Consider the following 20,918-nt stretch of genomic DNA (forward strand, 5'->3'; position numbering starts at 1 on the left):
ATTGTGTGCCCCTTCCACAATGTGGAAAGGATAGCTGTATTTAGTCAATAAGCATTTATGAAGCACCTACTATGTGTCAGGTACTGGGCTAAGTTCTGAGAAAACAAAGCTAGATTAAGGCAAAGCAAGACAATAGCACCTGCCCTCCAGGAGCTCAAAATCTCATTGGTTTAAAAAATGGTGAGTTGGCCCCAGTGAAATTTGCCGACGTCTGCTATATTGCCAGGTAAATAGAACAAGAGATAAGTCTCCTTAGGCCCTCCCTCCCCCTCTTTGGATTCAAGCGGACCAAAGTTCAAATCCTGCCTCAAATACTTAGAATCTAAGTCTGGGTATATCACTTTGCCTCTCTCTGAGCCTCAGTTTCCTCATTGTAAAATGAAGAAGTTGGGTTGATGGTCTTCAAGGTTTCTTCCAGCTCTCGATCCATGATGACTGAGCGAATAAAAACTGTACCAAGTATTGAGGACACAACAGATAGAAAAGTGAGATAGTTTCTGGCCCTGAAGAGTTCACATTCTAAGGTATGAGGGAGGGAAACAATATGCATGGAGGGTTCGGCTGCAAGTCAGATGGAAGAAGTCCTAGGGCCTTAGAGGACAGTGACAAAGCAGATGGTAATGTCATATTCACTGGCAAAACCGCATCCATTTCTGACGCTGAGCCACATGGCAGGTCCTTGGTGGTGAGAGCCCTCTGTTTCAGGTCTTCAGGAGCCATGGCCACTGAGGAGGTGAGAGCCATCTGTTTCAGGTATGACCATGGCCACTCAGCAGTTGCCAGGTCAAATCTCCATAAGGGTTGATCTGCCACTTTTTGGCTGGGAGAAGGGGTAGAGGACTGGGGGAAGTGGGCTGGAGCAGGGCCAGTGCATGGGGGTGAGGTGCTACTCTATTATAGAGCTCTTGGCTTCTGGGCTATCTCCACTGTGGTTTTTGGTAGTGGAGATGGTGTTGGGGTTGACATTTTGATCACAAGCCACCTCTGGTCGGTTTTTTGGTGTGTGTGTCGGGGAGTGAAGATGGAGATCTCACTGCTTCAGTCAGGCTGACTTCCTAAAAATAGTTCTTAAATTTTTTTGTGCCATGGACCTCTTAGGCAGTCTGGTGAAGCCTACAGAGCCCCTTCTCCTCTCCCTAATCTCCAATCTCTCGTTGTCTATTGGCCGTTTCTCTGCTGCCTACAAACATGACCACATCTCCCCAGCCTCACTTCATTGTTCCAACCCCAATAACTATCATCCTACGTCTCTCCTCTTTTTTATGGATAAACTCCTTGAGAAGGTCATATGCAATAGGTGCCTTTGCTTTCTTTCCTCTCACTCTATTCTTAACTGTACAGACGGGCTTCTCATCATTCAACTGAACGCATTCTCTCTAAAGTTATTAACAATCTCCATGCCAATCCATCCTCCACTCAGCTATCATATTGGTCTTCCAAAAGTGCATGTCTAACAAGGTTATTTCCCTATTCAATAAACTCCAATGGCTTCCTATCACTTGCGTGGATTTGAGTCCAGATTATCCTGACTCCTGGTCCAGCACGCTATCCATTATGCCAACTATCTGCAAATAAGCATGCTTCTTAATTGCATTGAGACATGAGCTTATATTAATTGCTATGGTTGACTTAATTAAACAATAATGACTTCATTATATGCTTGAAAGTCATTCTGAAGGAAAAAAATTTAAATATATTTTTATACACAAACATGTGTTTAGATATATAAGCAATCCATAGGCATATTAACACGTACATGTGTATGTGTATGTATACAGTACATATATATGTATACATGTATATGTGTGTATATGTGACCATAGGGTTTTTCCACCTGACTTATGTGCATCTATATACATGTAGATGTTTCTACATATACATATATGTCTGCATATATACATATACACAGCCATACGTATACATGTACATGCAATACATGTATAACAGCTCTATTTATAAGTGAAAAGAAGGGGCCCAGCTCCAAGTACTTTCCATGAATGGAATGCCCCAGAGTTACAGAGAAAGGAAAAGAAAAGCAAAAAAACAAGGACTAATGAATAGGCATAAACACATAACATCTTGAAGACAATTTCTAAATATAAATAGATGTAACTATATCTTTAATTGGATTTTTTAAAGTTATATGTATAATAATTTTTTAAAACATGTCACTTTATAAAAATTTGCCTTTTCTAACTATTAACTTGACAAGTATCGACAAAAATGAATATTTCCCTAGAATAGAGAAAAAACTGCATATGAAATTATCCATCTTGACTACATACAGTTTGGGATTTTTTGAAGTATTTTCAAATTGAACATGGTAGCTCCAACATTTACTAGCTTGCCTGTTTCCCCTTCTGAATTTCCTTCTATTCTCTTCTATGTATTAAAAAAGAAAAAAAGAAAAAATCAATGCTACTCTTTTCTTTTCTTCCTTTTTTGTTGGGGGAGGCACTATTACTACCTCACACATAACCACGTAATTCCCTTTCTCCCTTCAAAATAAAAATGTTATCTTGTAACAAACAAATATAGTCTGTAAATAAGTCCTTATATTGCCATGTCTGACGATCGATGTCTCATTATGTACTCAAAATCTATTACGTCTCTGCTAAGAGATGGGGAGTAGAGTTCATTATCAGTCTTCTATAGTTGGTATTGTTCATTGAACTGATTATAGTCCATTCATGGTTGTTTTCCCTTTCCATGTAGAAAGAGAACGAAGCCACTGAATAAATTGTTCTCCTAGTTTTGCTCATTTCACTCTACATCAGTTCATGCAAGTCTTCTCAGGTTTTTCTCAAAACCATCCCCTTCATCATTTCTTATGGCACAACAACATTCCATTATACCTATATACTATAATTTGTTCATCCAATCCCTAACTTTATGTCCTTTTGTTTATTACAATGACAACCAAAAAATACTGCTGTAAATATTTTTGTACATTCGATCATTTCCTTCTATGTTTGAGCTCTCATAGAGCAGAGAGCAGGAGAGAGATAGAAAGCTAGTAGCTGTGTCACTGGATCCAAGGGCATACGCAAGTTAGTGATCTGGTGGGTAGAGTTCTAAATTTCTTTCCAGAATGGTTGGACCACTTTGTAGCCCCCAAAATAATGCCTTAGTGTGATTGTTCTCACATAGTCCCTCCAACAATTGTTATATTGGGTTTTTTTTCCTCACCATCTTAACACACAAGATGAATGTGAGATGGAGCCTGCATTGTTTTAATTTGAATTTCTCTTACTATTAGTCATTTGGATTTTTAAAATATGGTTGTTGATATTTTGCTTTTCTTCTTTTGAAAACTGTCTGTTTACATTCTTTGACCATTTATTTACTGGCATGTAGTTAGTTTTCACATATTTGAATCAGTTCTTTACATATCTTGCATATCACAATTTTATCTGAAAAACTTGCTGCAAAAATTTTCCACAGTTAACTGTTTCCTTTCTAATTCTAAATGCATTGATTCTGTTTATGCAAAACTTTTCACTTTAATCCACTTTATCTTCTGTGATCTTTGATATACCTTGTTTGATTAAGAATCCTTCCGCTAAGTCTACCTGCCAAAACAAACTCAGGAACTATATGAACACAATCACAAAACACTTTTTACACAAATAAAGTCAGATCTAAATCATTGGAAAAACATCAGTTGCTCATGGGTAGACTGAGCTAACATAATAAAAATGAAAATTCTACCTAAATTAATTTACTTATCCAGTGCCATGCCAATCAAACTACCAAAAATTATTTTATAGAGCTAGAAAAAACAATAACAAAATTCATTTGGAAGAACAAAAGATCCAGAATATCAAGGGAACTAATGAAAAGAGATGCAAAGGAAGGTGGCCTAGCTGTACCAGATCTTAAATTGTACTATAAAGCAGCAATCATCAAAACTACTTGGTACTGGCTAAGAAATAGAGTGGTGGATCAGTGAAATAGGTTAGGTATGGAAGACACAATAGTCAATGACTATACTAATCTAGTATTTCATAAATCCAAAGACTCCAGCTCCCGGGATAAAAAAAAATCACTGTTTAACAAAAACTGCTAGGAAAACTGGAAAATAGTGTGGCAGAAACTGGGCATAGACCAACATCTTACATCCTTTACCAAATTAAGTCAAAATGGGTACATGATTTAGATATAAAGACTGATACTATAAGCAAACTAGGACAGCAAGGAATAGTTTACCTTTCAGATCTATGGAGAAGGAAAGAATTTATGACCAAACAAGAGATAGAGAACATTATGAAATGCAAAATGGATAATTTTGATTATGATAAATTGAAAAGATTTTGTACAAACAAAGCCAATGCAACCAAGATTGGAAGGGAAGCAGAAAGTTGGGAAACAATTTTTACAGTCGGTCTCTTTGATAAGGCCTCATTTCAAAAATATGTAGAGAACTGAGTCAAATTTATAAGAATACAAATCACTTCCCAATGGATAAATGGTCAAAGGATATGAATAGGCAGTTTTCAGACAAAGAAATTAAAGCTACGTGTAGTCATATGAAAAAATGCTCTCAATCACTGTTGAGTAGAGAAATACAACTCAAAACGACTTTGAGGCACCACATCACACCTATCGGATTGGCTAATATGACAAAACAGGAAAATGATAAATGTTGGAGAAGATGTGGGAAAATTGGAACACTAATGCATTGTTGGTGGAGTTGTGAAGTGGTCCAACCATTCTGGAGAGCAATTTGGAACTATACCCAAAGGGCTATAAAATTGTGCATATCCTTTGATGCAGCAATACCACTTCTAGGTCTGTGTCCCAAAGAAATCATAAAAATAGGGAAAGGGGAGCAGCTAGATGGCACAGTAGATAGAGCACTGGCCCTGGTTTCAGGAGGACCTGAGTTCAAATCTGACCCCAGACACATAACACTCACTAACTATGTGACTATGAGCAAGTCACTTAACCCCTTTGCCTAACCAAAAAAAAAAAAAAAAAGAAGAAGAAAAATGGGAAAAGGACCCACATGTACAAAAATATTTATAGCAGCTCTTTGTGTGGTGGCAAAGAATTGGAAATTGAGGTGATGCCTATCAATTGGGGAATGGCTGAACAAGTTATGGTATATGAATGTAATGGAATACTATTGTGGTATAAGAAATGATGAGCAGGCTGACTTCAGAAAAACCTGGAAAGACTTATATGAAGTAACAGCCACATTGTGTGATGACTGACTTTGATAGACTTAGCTTTTCTCAGCAATGCAAGAATCTAAAACAACTCCAAGAGACTCATGATGGAAAACGCTATCCACATCCAGAGAAAGAACTATGGAGTCTGAATGCAGATGAAAGTAGACTATTTGCTCTCTTTTTCTCTTGTTGTTTTGTTTTATTTCTTCTTTCTCATGGTTCCTCCCATCAGTTCTAATTCTTCTATACATCATGACTAATGTGAAAAATGTGCTTAATATGAATGTATAAGTACAGCCTATATAAGATTGCATGCCATCTTGGAGAGGGGGGAGGTGAGGGAGGGGGAGAAAATTTAAAACTCAAAACATTATGGAAGTGAATGCTGAAAACTAAAGCTAAATAAATTATTTTTTAAAAAATGACATAAAAAGAATCCTTCCCCAATCTGTATTTATAAAAGGTATCTCCTCTCCTGCTCCTCACATTTGTGTGATATGAATTTTTATCTCTGGGTCATGTATCCACTTGGATCTTGTTATGATATGTTGAATGAGATACTATTCTAAAACTGAGAAATTATTGCCAAAACTGCTTTTCGATCTTAGCGGGTTTTTGTTTTTTGTCAGTTACAGAGTTCTTAAGTCAGTAGCTGCTGACCTTGGGCTTATTGAACATTGTGCTATTATGGTCAATTGTTTCTGGGTCTTACATGCCTGACCAGTTCTACCGATCAACTTCCATTTTTCAACTAGTACTCCTTTGTGTATCATTTAAGATCTAATAATATTTGACTCTTTTTCTTCCCTTTTTTTTTCATTATTTCTCAAGATTCTTGACCATCTTTTCTCCCAGAGAATTTTGTTATTATTCTTTCTAATTCTATAAAGAAATCCTCTGGTAGTTTGATTAGTATGACATTGAATTTCTAAATTAATTTAGGAAGTAAGTACTATAATATTTATTATAATGAGCAATTAGTGCCTCTCCAAGTATTTAAGGCTGGCTATATTTCTTTAAAGAATGTTATGTATGCATGCATGTATGTATGTATGTGTGTGTACATAATATGTTTTATATGTATGTATACATATGTGTACATATTGCAATTGCTGCAATATTGTAATTAATTGTTCTTTGAATTTTTAATAGAACTCTCTTGTAAATTCATCTTGTCTTAGGACATTTTTCTTTTGGAGCTATCTTACGGTTTATTCAAATTTTCCCCTGAGAATGAGTTATTTAAATTTTCTATTTCACATTCTATTAATTTTGGTAGTTTACATTTTTGTAAACATCCACCCATTTCATTTACGTTTTTAGCTTTAGTAGAATATCATTTGGCATAATAGTTTCTAATAATTTCCTTTATTTCTGCTTCATTTATTGTGAGTTTTTCATTTTTCATATTGGCAATTTGACTTCTCTTATAAAATTAGCTACTTGCTTATCTATTTTTACTAGTTTTTTTTTTTAAAGCTCCTATCAGTTCAATGTTTTTTGTTATTGTTGTTGTTGTTGTTTTCAATTCTGTCAATCTTGTCTTTGATTTTCAGAATTCCTATTTTTATGTCTGGTTGAAATTTTTTATTTTTGTTTTTCTAATTTTTTTTTACTTGCATGCCCAATTCATTTTTTCTCTGTCCCATTTGTTGATGAAAATATTTAGGTACGTGAATTTCTTCCATGCACTGGTTTGGCCTTATCCCAAAAGTTTTGATGTCTTGTCTCATTGTTGTCATTTTCTTTCATGAAATTATGATTTGTTCTTTGACCTACTAATTCTTTCATATTAAATTAGTTTCTATTTAAGTTTAAATCCCTTCTTAAAAGGTCCTTTATTGATTATAATATTCACTTAATTGTGGTTATTAAGAGTATGAGTTTAATAGTTCTGCTTTTCTGCATTTATTTATGGCATTTTATCCCTAGAGGGTGGTCAATTTTTTTTTGTAAATATGCACAGTTGACCCTAAATCCTTTGTATTTACATTTAGTAATCTCTATAGATCTATCATTTCTAGTTCTTCTAAGATTCTCTTCAGGTCTCTAACTTATTTCTTATTTACATTTTGTATGATTTGTTTGGGTTTGAGAGGGGCATGATTGGGTTTCCAGCCATTATATTTTTGCTGTCTATTTCTCCCTCTAATTTGATGAACTATTCCTTTAAGACACTATTGTGGTTGGTGTGAGGAGCTTGGAGGGTGAAAAAGGGTGACAAAGTGGAGAAAAAGGACCACTGAACAATTGGAGTTGGGTAATAGATTTAATATTTTTCCTGTTAAGCGGAAGCTGGACCATCTAAGGAAGGAAGGAAGTAGTAGCTCAGATTCTAAGGAATGATGGGGTGGAGCCATAGATGCTGTCCAGAGGGGGTTAGAGGAAGAAGGGAGGAGTAAGCACTGTTTGATGACTTACTGTTGAGGGCTACCAACGCAGCCATTTGTTGACCTGATGTTTACGAGAGAAAGGTCTGCTTTTGTCGGAGCATACGTATCACAGATGTGTTGGAGAACCTCCAGAGACTTATCACTGTGGGGATGCAAGTGATGCTCCCCAAAGGAACCTAGAAAATATTGCTAGGTATTGTTGGGTGACTATCAATGGAGATGGAAATAGAAACAATATTGCCATTTAAGAAATCATCATGACTTCAGAAAAACCTGGAAAGACTTGTATGGTCTGAGGCTGAGTGAAGTGAGCAGAACCAGGAGAACGTTGTACACAGTAACAGCCACACTGTGAGATGACTGATTTTGATAAACTTAGCCACTTTTCTTCTGTTGTGTTTTGTTTCCTCTTTCTGGTGGTTCCTCCTATTGGTTCTGATTCTTACCTACAACATCACTAATGTGAAAATATGCTTAATAGGAATATATGTGTATAGCCTATATCAGATTGCGCGCTGTCTTGGGGAGGGAGGTAGGGAGGAAGGGAGAGAAAAATTTAAAACTCAAAAGCTTATGGAAGTGATTGTTGATAATTCAAAATAAATTAATTAAAAATTAAAAAAAGAAACCATCATGGCTACATCAAAAAATGCCGTGCTAGATTAGTATCTTCATTTTCTGACAGTTACTAAATAGATGAATGCCATAGTTCACCTAGAGTTAGCAAAGCATCTAATGACATCGCATACTATTCATGTGGAGAAAATGGAGAAATACGGACTAGAGAACATATCACTAGTGTATGGATTTGCAGCTGTTTGAATGGCTGGACACAAAGTGTAGTCATTAATGGTTCATTGGTATTTTCATAGGAGGTTTCCAGTGGCATGCCCCAGGGATCTGTGCTTGGTCCTGTCTCGTTTAACATTTTGAGCAGTGAATTGAATGAAAGGTTAGAGGGTACAAAGCTGGGAGGGATCAGTATCCAAGATCTTGATAGGTTAGGAATTTGGCCTAAATCTAATAAAAAGATGAAATCAACTTCAGAGGTACTGGTTGGGGGAGATGTGGTTAGACAGCCATTTGTTGAAAGAGACCTGAGTGTTTCAATGGACCGTGAGCTCCACGCGAATTAGCAGTGTGATGTGGCTGCTAAAAAAACGTCTACAGTTTGGGGCTGCTTTAAAAGAGGCCTAGCTTCCAGGAATAAGGAAGTAATGGTTCTTCTGTACTCTGACCACATCTGAAGTACTGTGCTCAGCTCTGTGTATCACAGCAGTAGGAGGCATCCAGAGGAGGCCCCCAGGTGTTGAGCCCATATCAAATAAACAGTACCATTGCCCTAAAGGACTGGATAAATAAACTGAAGGGCTATTTAGATTAGAGAAGATTCAGGGGGGACATGTGAGCTGTGCTCAAGTATTCTATGTATTGTAACATGGAGCAGGACGTTAGACTTGTTCTGTCTGACCACAGAGGGTAGATGGCGGGAGCAAATAGGTAGAGATGGGAAAAATTGAAATTTAGGCTCAATTGGAGTTCTTTTTTCCTTAGGGAGTGGCAGGTTCCTTTTCCTTGGAGGTCTTCACACAGAGACCGGATGGCCCCTAGTCAGGCATGTTTATTATAAAAGAGATTGATTCCCTGGGCTAGACTAGACAGTTGTTGAGGTCCTTTCCCATCTAATTCTGATTATCCTGAGGCTTCCGTAAATGGATTGTTGGAGGAGACTAAACATGACTGCACAGGCATCTAATTTCTCGATCTGGTATTTTGTGTTCTACAGCAATCATCCGTCCTGCTGAGCGTTGATTGGAATCATATCTTAAGACATGCCACAGCCATCCCAGTCTGGACTTAGCAGAGGACTTCCAAAATAAAGCACCTCATCTGCTCTAGTGCTGTTCCGTACATCCCTCCTTTTGGCAAACTACCGCAGTCAAGTCTGTTAGGAAATAGGGAAGGGAGTGTGTCATCATGGGTTAGCATCCCTGCTCGTTGCCCTGGAGGACTGGACAACAGCAAACCGTTCGTGACACAGCTTCTCAATCCTCTGGGCATTCATTTCCAGTGATGCCTTCTGAGGGTTCAACAGAACCCCAAGATGAAGAAATTCTGAGATTCCTGCAACTGTTGGAATTGAGTCAGCAGATACACCTGCAAGAACCAGCCCGGCAAGGAGTGCAACAGCATCACCTGACAATGACTTTCATGAGTAGAAGAGGCACGTGGGTAAGAGGCAGTGCACCATAATGGAGTCAGGAAGACCTGTGTTCAAATCCTGCCTCTGAAGCGTCCACACGCTGCTACCATGTCTGAGTCAAAGTCCCAGGGCCCCGGCAACCAAACCTATAAAGGTAGATGAGTTGCCAGGCTGTTCCAATGGAGGATGTTTCTACATGGAATCCCCTATACAGATGAAATCACAGGTCCACAACCAGACCATACTTCAGATGTGGTTAGTATGTATGTATGTATGCATGTATGTTCATGTGCATGTTTCCAAGTAATAGGCCTTGGGCCACATGGACAGTCATACTGAAAATATAACTTCAGAAGTCTAGACAGAGTCAATTTGGGACCCAGTTGAAGAGTGTGATACAGTAGAAAGAGCTAGGAGATACAAACTTGGAATTGTTTGTATTATGATGGGAATTCTACCACGTCTGACCATGGTATTCATTATTCACACGTACTGGGTTCCAGCTGTACCCCATCTTCATCTACAAGTTCCCTACACCAAGTCACAGGTCCAGTTGGCCTGGAGCTCCCAGATGAGAAAACTTCCCTTACCAATGTGGATCAGCACCTTTTCTGTGACTCCTCATCTTGGGACGTGCCTAGAGCCACACAGCCAGGACGTGGCAGAGGACTTCTTGAACCCAGATTTTCCTGCTCAGCAGCCAAGTCTCCATCCACCAGGCCATGCTGCCATGACAGTTCCTTTAAGATCTGCCGAGCACTCCCCTTCAAAGAGCCTGACAAGGGTATTTTCTAGATGAGGAATGGGAAGCTTTCACCCCCATTCACACACCGGGAAGTATCTCCCTGAGGTGGGATTCCAATCCAGGTCTACAGACAGCAGGCCCACACTCCCCCAGTGTGGCCCCAAACTAACAGATCTAGGCTTGAGAAGTTTTATTTTCAGCCTGACTGCCCACGTTGCGTGGGTTCTAGTGGTTCTAGGCGTGTCAGAGGAATTTTAGTGCTTGAAGGGGATGACAGTCATCTGTCTAGATGAATGCCCTCATTCTGCCAGTGAAGAAGGTAAAGTAAGGCAATGTGTCCAAAGTCTACCTGGCTGTGTAACAGAGTCAAGATTTGAATTCAGATCTCCAGCCTCGCCGGTCAGCCTGATTGCTATTCTACATTTGATGCCTCACTCATTTGCTGTCTTCTTCTTCATATCATGTGAACAGAGGAGGGTACCATCTGGAAACAGCCAATATAGATCACTGAGAAAAAGCAGGGCAAGCTAAATGAGAGCGGAAAGAGCTCCAAAGCCGAAAGCAATTTACACACTTAAAAATCATGCGGAAAAATTAAGCTTTGTGAACATGGATGTCGTGAAGACTGACTGGGGTCCTCCAATGCCTCCATCTCTTGGTATCCTCAGCAATTAACTGAGTGCCTGGCATGTAGCAAGTGCTCAGTCAATGCATGCCGTGTCACCTTGGGACAGTCAATTATCCTCTTTGAGCCTCAAATTCCTCATCTACAAAATTTCAGCTGTGAGTGGAAAAGATGATTAGACTAGGTAATGTCAAAGGTTCTTTAGAATCTAATATTTTTGAATAGAGCACTGGCCCTGGAGTCAGGAGGACCTGAGTTCAAATCCAGCCTCAGACCAAACACTTGACACTTACTAGCTGTATGACCCTAAGCAAGTCACTTAACTCCAATTGCCTAAAAAAAGAAAATCTAATATTTTACAAAACTAAGGCAATCGGTGTGTTTTATTCCTACAATTTTATTCTTATAGAGAAAAAATATGGTTAAGTATCAGTGCTTGATAAGCATATCCTTGCAGCATAGTTTTATTTCACACTTTTTACAAACAAACAACTATTTTTAATGGCAACAAAAAGCTCACTGTCTACTTTGAAATTTATGCAAAGAAAAAGAAGTGAAAGTTCATTTATTCCTTGGGGAATTTTGTTTGGAAATCTTTTCTGGCCTATTAGCATTTACAACCCTGGATCAGAGAGATGAGAAAAGGGAAGAGAGAAAGTTGTATATCTTTAACCTGGGATTCGTAAGCTAGGCTTTGCAGTCACTGAATCCTGCCTCTTAGAGTCAGGCCAAGCTCCTGAAGCCAATCTTCTCGAGTCCCAAGAGGCGGCCACAAAGGTAAAACCCTGTCCGTATAATCTAAAAACTGAGATGGTCAACATTTAGGGATTAAATTACAGAACAGTAAAGAGTAACAACCTTCTGGACACGGTTACCAAAGAATTAGCACTAATAAAGAGTGGTTTTTTTCATCATCCTCAAAAACTCTTGCTCGTTTATTTCTCCATCTCCATCACGATCAGCTTCGTCCAGCATTTCCTGTAAAACAAAGACTTGGTTACAAAATCTGAAACGCAGCTGGGTCCGCCCTGCCACTCCACGGGCTCTCTGACTCGGCTCTCTGGCTCCCCCTTGTGGCTCTGCATCATTGCCACCGCCACCTTGTCTCCGGACCTGGGCCCCTTCCAGCCAACCTCTGGCAGACCCTCAGACACGGGCCTTTTCTCCGTCCTGTTCCCAGGAGGGAGCACCCTCTCCTTAGACAGACACGGACACACAGGCACGCATGCCCTCTTGCTCAGGCTTACTAAGGGCCGAGAGAGCATTTATAAGTTAGGAAGGGGAGGAAGAGTCAGGACCTTTGACATTCCTGCACTGAGGTATATATACGCCTTTATCTTCTGAAGGCTTTGTTCTTCTCCAAATAAACTCTCTTTGATCCCAAATAATGGATCGCTAAAGGACAAGGAAGTATGGCTAAGAAAGAAAACACATTTACCTGAAGTTCATCATCTGATAAATTTTCTCCCAATTCCTTAGCAACCCTCTTAATATTTTTGAGGGTGATACTTCCTGTACAATCATCATCAAATAATTTGAAGGCCTTCAAAATTTCTTCTTTTTCATCCTTTTCACTCTTTAAAAAAGAAAAAAAAAACAGTCAAATGTAGGTCCAAGTCACCAGAACAGCGGCACCTGTCCTTGCTTTAGTTCAGGAATATGCCAGGCTCCCACAAGCACAAAGCACTAAGAGGGGAAAAGATACGGACACATTCTAAACGTGCCAATTTGGGCCCACCTTGCTTTCCCCTGGGTTCCCATGCAGCAGCCTGAGCCCTGACCATTTCAGCCCCATGATTACTCCCCTCCCACTCCTCCTTTCTTTCCTGGGGCTAGACAGAGTGGTGAGGGTGGAGGGGGTGTGTGGACAGTCCCTGCCGCCACGGGGGTCTGTCCCCTAGGGCTGGGCCCACAGAAGACTGTGACTTAGCTTTTGGGGGGGTGGGAGTGGTGGGTGCCCAGAATACCAGATACCAAAGGTACTTGGTAAGGGTTTTAAGTTTTAAAATTCTCCATTATTAGGTTGGTTCATAAGATTCCTACTTTACTCAGGGATGTTTTGGCACCTTATCTTGAGGACAGAGTGCTAATTAATTACATCTGGTGCATAAGTCTTTGTTTGGTGGTTTTCAGACTAACCTTCCATGGAATTGGGCAACAGTGGACATTGATCAATTCTGTCTATTCCAAACTCCCCTGCCTGCCTCATAATGCCTTCGGTTATGAAGCTGCACGCTGCCTGAGCAACCTTCCCTGACTGCTCCCTAAAGCAACCTGTCTGCTCCAGGAGGCTGGTCCTTATTATCTCCTGAAAATGATCACTCCCCACTTCCCTACTCTACGCCCCCACCCCTATTCCTCCTCAAAGATTCCAAAAATACCCTCAACATATCTCAAACCCAGCCTCCTGAGCTTCCATCCTCCTATGTCAAAGGTACCCAGGTTTTCAACCTCATTGGCATCTTTGACTTCTCACCCATCCCAATCCTCTGTGTTTTTCAGCAGAATGCCTGGCACAGGGCAGGCACTAATAGATGCTTGGTGATTGACTGCCTGACACACTGTACGGGATCATGGGGCAGAGATAAAGGTGAACGAGGTCCAGGTCACAGACAGAGGTCACGCACACTGACTACTCCACACTGGAATGTCATCTGTTTCCTGGCATTTTTACTTCCTTGGTTAGCAACTCCCCAAGCGCACTTTCATCGGCTGGGGCCACACTCGGGAGTGAGGCGGGCCACCTGCATCCTGTAGTCCAGACCTACCCTCGAGGAGCTTGACATCTAGTAGGGATGACCAGACATGAAAACAAGTCCCTGTAACTCAGATTGGAACCCAGGGGGTCTGGCCAGCATCTTTGTCAGGTGGCCCGTGAACTGGAGCAAAGACAGCCGATGGCGGGCGTGACGCCTGGCCCAGGGTTGGCGGGGGCAGCCCACGGGTGAGCCAGGTCACCGAGGCGTCAAGATGAGGAAGGGAGGAGAGCCTCGCCGGGGCAGGGGCGACCCAGGAAGGAGCTGGGGGCCGCAGGGATCAGGGACAGGTGGAATCACGGCAGGTGATGATCAGATAAGGAAACCTCGGAGTCGTAAACATGGAAATGGAACATTTGTGGGGGGCCGCAGCATCAAGAGTTGTTACTGTATTTTTTCTTGTTCGGTGGTAAGAGATGGGAGGGACAGACAATGCACAGAAGACACAGGGCACTGGGCACAGCTAATTAAAGAGGCCGGGCAGGACCCCAGATGCCAGAGGAGGCAGGATCACGGCATCAGCAGGAGGCTGGGGGTGATGCTAATCCGGAGGTCATTGGTGGGGGCAGGGGAACGGAAGGTCATGAGGGCCAGAAGCGCCAGGAAGCTGCGAGCAAACAGGGGAATCTTGGGCAGATTCTTCTAGAAGCAGGGGCAGAGAGAGAGATGGAGTCTGAAGGGAGGAAGCAGGGCAAAGGGAAGGAGGATTGAGTCGGCTTTATTTTTAAGACCAGGGGAGAGCCAAGTGTGTCTGGAGACAGAGAGATGACCAGGGAAGAGACGCCGAGGCTCCAGAGGAAACGGGAAGATGGGGCCTTCAGGACAGAGCCAGCGGCGTTTGGCCTGGCCAGCCAGAAGGTCATCTCAGAGAGGCGAGGGAAGGGGGTGGGCATGGGTCCCTTCCTTGGGCAATAAATAGTTCACTGACTCCTCCCGGCGGCTGTTAGGAGCTCTGCTCAGCTAAAACACAAGCTGCCATCTTTGGGGTCCTGTCCTCCTCAAATGCAGTTACTTCTCAACAGGCACTGATTTACTTATTACAACATTTATAAAAAGGTTAGGATTTAAGGGGAGTATTTTTAAAATTGTTTTTTCTTACTCTGAAAATAGTAGTAACAATACCGTACCATTTTCACACTCATCATGGTGAAAAAGTCTTCAAAGCTAATGGTGCCAAATCCTTCTTTGTCAATCTCCGCAATCATTTTTTTAATTTCCTCTTTCTTTGGTTCAAAGCCTAATGCGCGCATTGCAATCTGAAATGAGAAACGCATCGCTGTGTTAGATTCTATCTTTCTGAAGTTAGCTATGATTTTTACTGATTTGAAATTAGTTATTGATTTTTCTCTTTTAAAAAAACATCCCTTGCAGACAGCTGTGCACTCACTGTGGGCTTGTGGATCTAACATACTTCTCAGTCACCTCATCAGCGTGGCTACTGCCTTCACCATCCTGCCAGAGCCCAGGAGGTGGCTCTCAAGAGTGACTGTGGCCAGAATTCGTCATACTAGATTTCACCCGGCAGTGATGCCTGTCCCATTGCTACTTCAATGAGAAGGAAATGACTCTGGGTCCTCAAAGGCACGGCAGCATAGCTCTGGCGTGTTCTACTAAGTGGGAGAAGGTGGAGTGATGGAGCCTGGGGCTGGCTTGTTTATCTGACTGAGCACCGGCCTGGCGACAGCCTCAGAATCCCCTCATCAGGCTGGATCCAGCCCAACGTTAAAAAGCAACGTCAGTTGACTTGGATCCTGTCCTGGTCTGCCCCTGCTTCACGGAGCAGGGCTTGGGGGGACATCACTGAACTAACTGGTGAGACTGTTCTCACCGGTGAAACAGGAGAAGAACGTCAGACACTTTCCAGGAAGGCTGTACACGTTGAAGTCTCCATTAGCCATCAGGATTCCAACGTGCACCTTCACAACATCGAAACAATAAAAGTGGATTTGGAAAGCGCTGCACACAACAGGAAACTTTTCAGAATTTGTGAATAGGAAGGAATCTTCAATACCTTTAATTCCTTCACGTCGATGCTTCCAGACCCATCGACGTCGAATAAATCGAAGGCCTCCTTGATTTCTTGTTTCTGCTCCTCCGTCAATTCGACTTTGACATTAGGCTTCTTCCGCTGACTGGCATTTGGTCGATAGTTAGATGCCTGTAAAAACAGACACAGAGGAGTTAAATCGAAATCAAATTCCATTCATTAGAGATGCAAGAGAAACAGAGTTAAATAGCTGACAAGGTTCTTAATAAAAAAGCAAATAATCATGTTCAAGGCCCCTTTCTATAACTAAGCTGGATTCCAATTCAAACGCCTTTGACAATGATACTAGCGAGCCCCAGCATAACGAAGCCTTTGGGACATTCAGAAGGTCATTTAGGAGAAATTAATGTGGGCCTACACCCCCAACACACTGACTCCCCCACAAGTGATGTGCTTCAGCCAGAGCAAGCTAAGAGCTTAGTGAAGAGAAAGGAAAGGAAATGGAGGAGAGAGAGCATTCCAGGAGGACTGCCAGACCTTTCCTGACACTTCTCACTTGGGCCTACTCTTCTCCACTCTTTCTGCCACCACAGGAGCTCAAGTCCTTGGTCCCTTGCTTGGATTACTGGGCTATAGGCAGAGCCACCCTGCCTGGTTCTGGCTAACACGCTGCTCACTCAGTGCTTGGACGCTCTGGGGACAATGAACTGCCAGGTTGCTTCAGGCTGGTCCTGGGTGGCTCGACTTAGATGGAGTAATCTTCCCAAGGACAGCCAATGACCCAGCAGGCAGCAGCACCCTCATGACCCCTCCTCTGGGGCAGGTGGAGCAAGGAGGCCCCATAAGGCCAGTTTGAGCTTTGGCTCCACGATGGTTCTTGTATTTGATTCTTTGCCTGACTCTGGAAATGTGTGTGTCCAGGCTCCAAAATGACCTACGAGGTTTTTGTTTTTTTTTAATTTTTTCACACTTTAAAGTTTTGATTTCCAAATTCTATTCCTCCCTCCCTCTTTCCTTTGCTCCCTTCCCCCTCCCTAAGACGGTAAGCAATCACATATAGGTTATGCATGTGCAATCATGTAAAACATTTCCATATTAGTCATTTTGTACAAGAAGACTAGAATAAAAGAAAAAAATGAAAGAAAGTAAAAAATAGCATGCCTCAGTCTGCATTCAAACAATATCAGTTCTTTCTTTAGAGGCAGACAGAATGCTTCATCCTAGGTCCTTTGGGATTGTCTTGGATCATTATTTTGCTGAGAAGGGCTAAATCATTCCCAGTTCTTCATCGAACAATGTTGCTGTTATTGTGTACAGCATTCTCCTGGTTCTGCTCACTTCACTCAGCATCAGTCCACACAAGTCTTTCCAGGTTTTTCTGAAATCTGCCTGCTCATCATTTTTATAGCACAATAATTTTCCATTACAATCACGTATCACAGCTTGTTTAGCCATTCTGCAACTGATGGGCATCCCTTTGATTTCCAGTTCTTAGCCACCACAAAAAGAGCTGCTATAAATATTTTTGTACAAATAAATCTTTTTCATTTTTTTGGACATTTTTGGGATACAGACCTAGAGGTAGTATTGCTGGATCAAAGGGTATGTGCTGTTTTACAGCTCTTTAGGTGTAGTTCCAAATTGCTGTCCAGAATGGTTGGATCATTTCACAACTCTACCAACCATGCATTAGTGTTCCAATTTTCCTACATCTTCTCCAACATTCATCATTTTCCTGTTTTGTTATGTTAGCCAATCTGACAGGTGTGATGTGGTACCTCAGAGTTGTTTTAATTTGCATTTCTCTAATTAATAGTGATTTAGAGCATTTTTTCACATGACTATAGATGGCTTTGATTTCTTTGTCTGAAAACAGCCTTTTCATATCCTTTGGCCATTTATCAATTGGGGAATGACTTGTATTTTTATAAATTTGACTCAGCTCTCTGTATATTTGAGAAATGAGATCTCTATCAAAGATACTTGTGGCATTTTTTTTCTCTCCCAGTTTTCTGCTTTCCTTATACTTTTGGTTGCACTGGTTTTGTTTGTGCAAAAACTTTTAAGTTTTATATAATCAAAATTACCTATCTTACATTTTGTAATACTCTCTCTGTCTTCTTTGGTCTTTAACCTTCTTCCCTTAACCATAAATCTGACAGATAAACTATTCCATGCTCTCTTAATTTGCCTGTGGTATCACCCTTTATGTGTAAATCATGTACCCATTTTGACCTTATGTTGGTATACAGTGTGAGATGTTGGTCTATACCTAGTTTCTACCATACTGTTTTCCAATTTTCCCAGCCAGCAGTCAAATAATGATTTTTTGTTCCAAAAGCTTGGATCTTTGGGCTTATCATACACTAGATTACTATGGTCATTTACTATAATGTAATTGGTACCTAATCTATTCCACTGATTCACCATTCTATTACTTACCCAATAGCAGATTGTTTTGATAATCACTAGGCATTGATGACAGTAAGGTTTAAGCTTTGCCTGCCACCCCCCTCCCTGTCATTCCTCCCCCCCCCATTATAATAGCTCTTTGATGTCTCTTTTATGTGAGATAATTTACCCAATTCAATCTCCCCTCCTCCTTCTTTTTCCAGTGCAATTTTCTTTCTCATCCCTTTATTTTTTGGGGGGGGTACCATTCCATCAAAATCACCTTATATCCAAACCCTCTGTCTATATTTACTCCTTCTAATTGCTCTTATAGTAATAAAGTTCTTAAGAGTTACAAATATTATCCTGCCATATAGAAATATAAAGTTTAACGCCATATAGAAATATAAAGTTTAACCTTATTGAATTTATGTTTTCTTTCTCGTTCCTTTTTTAGCTTTTTATGTCTCCCTTAAGTCCTGTATTTAGATGTCAAATTTTTTTTATTCAGCTGTGGTCTTTTAAATTAGGAATGCTTGAAAGTCCTCTATTTTGTTAAATATCCATTTTTCCCCTGAAAGATTATATTCAGATTTGCTGGGTAGGTGATTCTTGGTTGTAATAACTCCTTTGCCTTCCCAGTATATTATATTCCAGGCCCTCCATTTCTCTAATGTGGAAGCTGCCAAATCCTGTGTGATCCTGACTGTAGCTTGTTTCTTTGTTTCTTTTTGTTTCTTTTTGGCTGCTTGCAGTACTTTTTCCTTGATCTGTGAGCTCTGGAATTTGACTGTGATGTTCCTGGAAGTTTTCATTTTGGGATCTCTTTCAGGCAGTGATTGGTGGGTTCTTTTTTGCCCTCTGGTTCAAACATATCAGGGCATTTTTCCTTGATAATTTCTTGAACGATGCCCTGGCTTTATTTTTTTTTTCCATGGCTTTCAGGTAGTCTAGTAAGTCTTATGTTATCTTTCCTGGATCTATTTTCTAGGTCAGCTGTTTTTCCAATAAGAAATTTCACATTTTCTTCTATTTTTTTTAAATTTTTTTGATTTTTTTATTGATTTCTCCTTTCCTTCTGTCATGCTTATCTGTACTCTGCCCTGAAAGGCTCTCTCTCCAATGACTACACACCTCCTCATACTATTCACTCCCACCAAAATGACCCTCACAATGCCCTCCTCCCCACCCCAATCCCCTATGCTTCTGTGATTCCTGAGGCTGTCCTGAGGGTGACAACTCCCTGCCTCTGTCCCCCCAGGGGTGGTCCACCACCTCCAGGTCACCCCCCACCCCTTCCTTCCGCCCCACTGCCAGATCCTCAGCTCTGACATCCCTCCCGGAGCATCATCTCCAACTTCAGGGTCCCTATATCTCTCCTGCAGCCCCTAACCAAGGCTGGATGTGCGATGGGTAGAGCAAGGAGGGGCCTCCAATGTTGTCATACCCCTGAGTGTTCACTTCACCAGGCTAACCCCCAGAGCTCCTCCCTCTGGTGTCTGCACAAACCACACACTGTGCAGCCATGCCCTCCCTAAAACCTGGCGCCCAGACACGATGGTGATGATGATGGTGATAATGATAATGATGGTGGTGATGATTATGGTGATAATGATGATGGTGATGATGGTGGTGGTGGTAGTAATGATGATGATGGTGACGGTGATGGTGATAGTGATAGTGATGGTGGTGTTGGTGATGATGGTGATAATGATGATGGTGATGATGGTGGTAATGATGATGATGGTGGTGATGATGACGGTGATAATGATGATGATGGTGGTGATGGCAGCTGATATTTATATAGCACTCACTCTGTGCCAGGCACCCTGCTAAGCATTTACAATGACTACCTGAGAGGCAGACAGAGGTTCCACGACTTTTCCAGGGCCACCCAGCCAGAGATTGTGGCAGGATTTGAACTGGGGTCTCCTGGACTCCAGCACCACCCAATCACAGAGCCTGCCCAGGCGGACATTCAAAATGCGACCAAAGTGGAAGAGCTGGGCTGGGGCACAGTGCCAGACAAAGGAATCCAGCCCCTGGCCGAACCCTTCGCAGTGGTCTGCCTTGGTTTACCCATCGGTAAGAGGAGGGCTATGGGCAGCTAGGGGGCGCCGTAGTGCAAAGCTTCCTGAGTTCAAATTCAGCCTCAGGCACTTCCTAGCTGGGTGGCTCTGGGCAAGTCCCTTTCCCCTGCCTGCCTCAGTTTCCTCACCTGTAAAAAGGGCTGGAGAAGGGAATGACAGACCACTCTAGGATCTCTGCCAAGAAAACCCCCAACGGGGTCAGGAAAGGAGGAGGGCTCCTCCCCGAGGCTGGCCCCGCCCCGCCCCGGGCCTCAGTTTCTGCCCCGCTCCTCCCCGCCCCGCCCCGGCTCACCATGGTGCGGGAGACGCGGCCCGGCCCGCACGGCCGCTGCCCGAAGCGGCTCCGACCCCGACCCCGACGCCACCGCCGCCCAGCCTGCCCGCAGCCGCCGCCACCGTTGCCAGGGCGAGCTCCCTCGCCGGCCCCGCCCCCAGCCTCGCACCGCCCCCGTCCCCGGGAGGCCAATGGCAGGGCGGCTCCCCCGAGGTCCCGCCCCGCTCGCGGGCTCTCCGCTAATCGGACGGCCGTTCCTCCGCCAGCTCCCGCCCCCGCC

General features: G+C 42.2%; 1 protein-coding gene across 1 annotated transcript; it reads right to left on the bottom strand.

Annotated features, from left to right (window-relative positions):
• Positions 1-11,588: 11,588 nt before the first annotated feature.
• Positions 11,589-20,739, bottom strand: LOC114036944 (centrin-4-like). Its single transcript, XM_027853738.1, has 5 exons — positions 20,657-20,739; positions 15,908-16,054; positions 15,024-15,152; positions 12,579-12,716; positions 11,589-12,118 (listed from the first exon to the last, which is right to left on the bottom strand). Exons 1-5 carry the CDS (start codon positions 20,657-20,659, stop codon positions 12,029-12,031), a joined length of 507 nt encoding a protein of 168 aa, XP_027709539.1. The 5' UTR covers positions 20,660-20,739; the 3' UTR covers positions 11,589-12,028.
• Between the last annotated feature and the right edge of the window lie 179 nt (positions 20,740-20,918).

The sequence above is a fragment of the Vombatus ursinus genome, unplaced genomic scaffold, assembly GCF_900497805.2.
Source record: "Vombatus ursinus unplaced genomic scaffold, bare-nosed wombat genome assembly UNPS02010193.1, whole genome shotgun sequence".
NCBI classification, from domain to species: domain Eukaryota; kingdom Metazoa; phylum Chordata; class Mammalia; order Diprotodontia; family Vombatidae; genus Vombatus; species Vombatus ursinus.

Bases quoted from the DNA above. Each gene is read 5' to 3' on its own strand.
- LOC114036944 (XM_027853738.1), bottom strand. The intron at 15,153-15,907 runs GTATTGAAGATT...TTCTCATTTCAG, and splicing joins TCGACGTGAAGGAATTAAAG to ATTGCAATGCGCGCATTAGG. The intron at 12,717-15,023 runs GTACGGTATTGT...TCTTTTTTAAAG, and splicing joins CCATGATGAGTGTGAAAATG to AGTGAAAAGGATGAAAAAGA.